Below are 2,647 nucleotides of genomic sequence, written 5' to 3' on the forward strand. Positions count from 1 at the left end.
GGGTACAGGGACACGGGACCACATGGGGTACAGGGACACGGGGGGGGTACGGGGGTACAGGGACACGGGGGTACGGGGGCAACGGGGGACACAGGGTGGTACAGGGACACGGGTGACACAGGGTACAGGGTACACAGGGGTATGGGGGGCATGGGGACACAGGGGGTACAGGGACACGGGGGGTAACAAGGGGGTACAGGGGACAACGGGGGGTAACAGGGGTATGGGGGGCACGGGAAAACCGGCACACTGGGGTTTGGGGGGACATGGGGACACGGGGGGGCACTTTGGACATGGAGAGTACATGGGGGACAAGGGGTTTTGGGGGGTACGGAGGGCACCGGGGACACCAGGGGGTAACGGGGACACCAGGGGTTACGGGGACACGGGGGACACCAGGGGCCACTGGGGACACCAGGGGGTACGGGGGACACGGGGGACACAGGGGACACGGAGGGTACAGGGGGCACGGGGGACACGGTGGCCAGGGCATGGGGCTGGGGGCATGGGGGGCACAGGGAGTACGGGGGGGATGGGGGGTATGGGGACACGGGGGACACTGGGGACACGGGGGGCATGGGGTGTTGGGGCTGGAGGTTTTGGGGGGCCTGGGTGCCAGGGATTGGGGTGCCAGGGATTGGGGTGCAGAGGGTCTGGGGGTGCTGGAGGGTCAGGGTGCCAGGGCTTGGGGGATCTGGGGGTCTGGGTATCAGGGGACAGGGGGTGACAGGGAATGGGGACTCTGAGAGCCAGGGGATTGGGGTGCCAGGGATTGGGGTGCAGGGGTGTCAAGGATTGGGGTGCCAGGGATTGGGGTGTGGGTGCCAGGGGATTGGGGTGCCAGGGATTGGGGTGTGGGTGCCAGGGATTGGGGTGCCAGGGATTGGGGTCTGGGTGCCAGGGGATTGGGGTGCCAGGGATTGGGGTCTGGGTGCCAGGGGATTGGGGTGTGGGTGCCAGGGGATTGGGGTGTGGGTGCCAGGGGATTGGGGTGCCAGGGATTGGGGTGCAGGGGGTGTCAAGGATTGGGGTGCAGGGGGGTCTGGCTGTGCTGGGGCCGGGGTCACGGGGTGCGCAATTTTGGGGGGCTGAAGCTGGGCACTGGAGCTCTGGGTGCCAGGAGTCTGGGGGGGCTGTGGGGCTGTGGGTCCGGCTGTGCCAGCTCTGGGGGTCCGGGGGAGCTGTGGGTCCGGCTGTGCCAGCTCTGGGGTCCCGGGGGGCTGTGGGTCCGGCTGTGCCAGGTTTGGGGTCCCGGGGGGGCTGTGGGGCTGGCTGTGCCAGTCTCTGGGGTCCGGGGGGCTGTGGGTCTGGCTGTGCCAGTTTTGGGGTCCGGGGGGGGCTGTGGGGCTGGCTGTGCCAGGTTTGGGGGTCCGGGGGGGCTGTGGGTCCGGCTGTGCCAGGTTTGGGGTCCGGGGGGGCTGTGGGGTCTGTGGGTCCGGCTGTGCCAGGTTTGGGGTCCGGGGGGGCTGTGGGTCCGGCTGTGCCAGCTCTGGGGGTACCAGCCCCCTCTTTCGGGGTCTCACGGGTCTGGGGGTGCCACCCTGTGCCCCCTGCCCGGGCTGACCCCCCTCCCCCTGCCTGCCCCCCCAGCCGAGCGTTTCAGGAATATTACCAGGAGCACCTGGAGTACGCCTGCCCCACAGAGGACATCTACCTGGAGTAGGGGTCCTGCCACCCCTGGGGCTCGGGGCCACCCCTGGGGACTCGGGGTCACCCCTGGGCTTGGTGTCACCCTTAGGGACTCGGTGTCACCCTTAGGGACTCGGGGTCACCCCCAGGGACTTAGGGCCACCCCTGGGATTCGGGGTCACCCTTAAGGACTCTGTGTCACTCCTGGAACTCGGGGTCACCCTTAGCGACTCAGGGTCACCCCCAGGGACTCAGGGTCACCCCCAGGGACTCGGGGTCACCCCCAGGGACTCGGGGTCACCCCCAGGGACTCTGTGTCACCTCCAAGGACTTGGTGTCACCCTTAGCAACTCGGGGCCACCCCCGGGACTCAGGGTCACCCTTAGGGACTCAGGGTCACCCCTTGGGACTCAGTGTCACCCCCAGGGACTCTGGGTGACCCCAGGGACTCTCTGGGTGACCCCCAGAGTCTCTGCTCCCACCCTCGCACCCCCCCGCACGCCCCCCCCCCCCTCGGGGGTCCCGGGGTCCCCTCGGGGGGTGACCCAGCCCAGCGGGGGGGTGACACGGCCCGAGCAGCCCCCCCTGCATGAGCACGGCCAGCCCGGGGGGCTTTGGGGACACGGGGGGGTCCGGGGGGGTCCGGGGGCAGCTCGGGGGAGAGGGGGAGGGGACATCCCCGCGCACCCCCAAATCCGCGCTGCCCCCCAAAGGACCGGGGACCCCCCAGAGCTGCCCCCCCCCCCCCGCCCCGGGCGTGCTGCCCCTCGTGTCGGTGTCCCCGGCTGTCCCTCCCCGCCACCGAGCTCGGGCCCCGCGGGGGTCCCGGGGCCGCCCCCTCCTCACTGCTGTGCCTGGTGGTCCCTCGCTTCGGCCCTGTCGCCCAGCGCTATCGTGACTATATCGCCACCCGCTCGATGTCCCGGTATTTATCTGTACTCAGCAGCCAGAGGAGCCCCCGAGCCACTGTGCCACCCCGGCTGTCCCCACGCCGTTGTCACCCACTTGGTCTTTCAAT

The 2,647-nt window shown here is 70.1% G+C and overlaps 1 protein-coding gene across 1 annotated transcript in view; it reads left to right on the top strand.

Moving 5' to 3' along the window:
- MAPK8IP2 (mitogen-activated protein kinase 8 interacting protein 2) overlaps positions 1-2,150 on the top strand; it is a 20,526-nt gene extending 18,376 nt beyond the window's left edge. Inside the window, exon 9 of the mRNA XM_050985221.1 lies at positions 1,449-2,150. Coding sequence (XP_050841178.1) covers positions 1,449-1,663 — 215 coding nt within the window. The 3' untranslated portion in view covers positions 1,664-2,150. The remainder of the gene's footprint in view (positions 1-1,448) is intronic.
- Positions 2,151-2,647: the final 497 nt, after the last annotated feature.

This window comes from Serinus canaria, chromosome 1A, assembly GCF_022539315.1.
Source record: "Serinus canaria isolate serCan28SL12 chromosome 1A, serCan2020, whole genome shotgun sequence".
NCBI lineage: Eukaryota > Metazoa > Chordata > Aves > Passeriformes > Fringillidae > Serinus > Serinus canaria.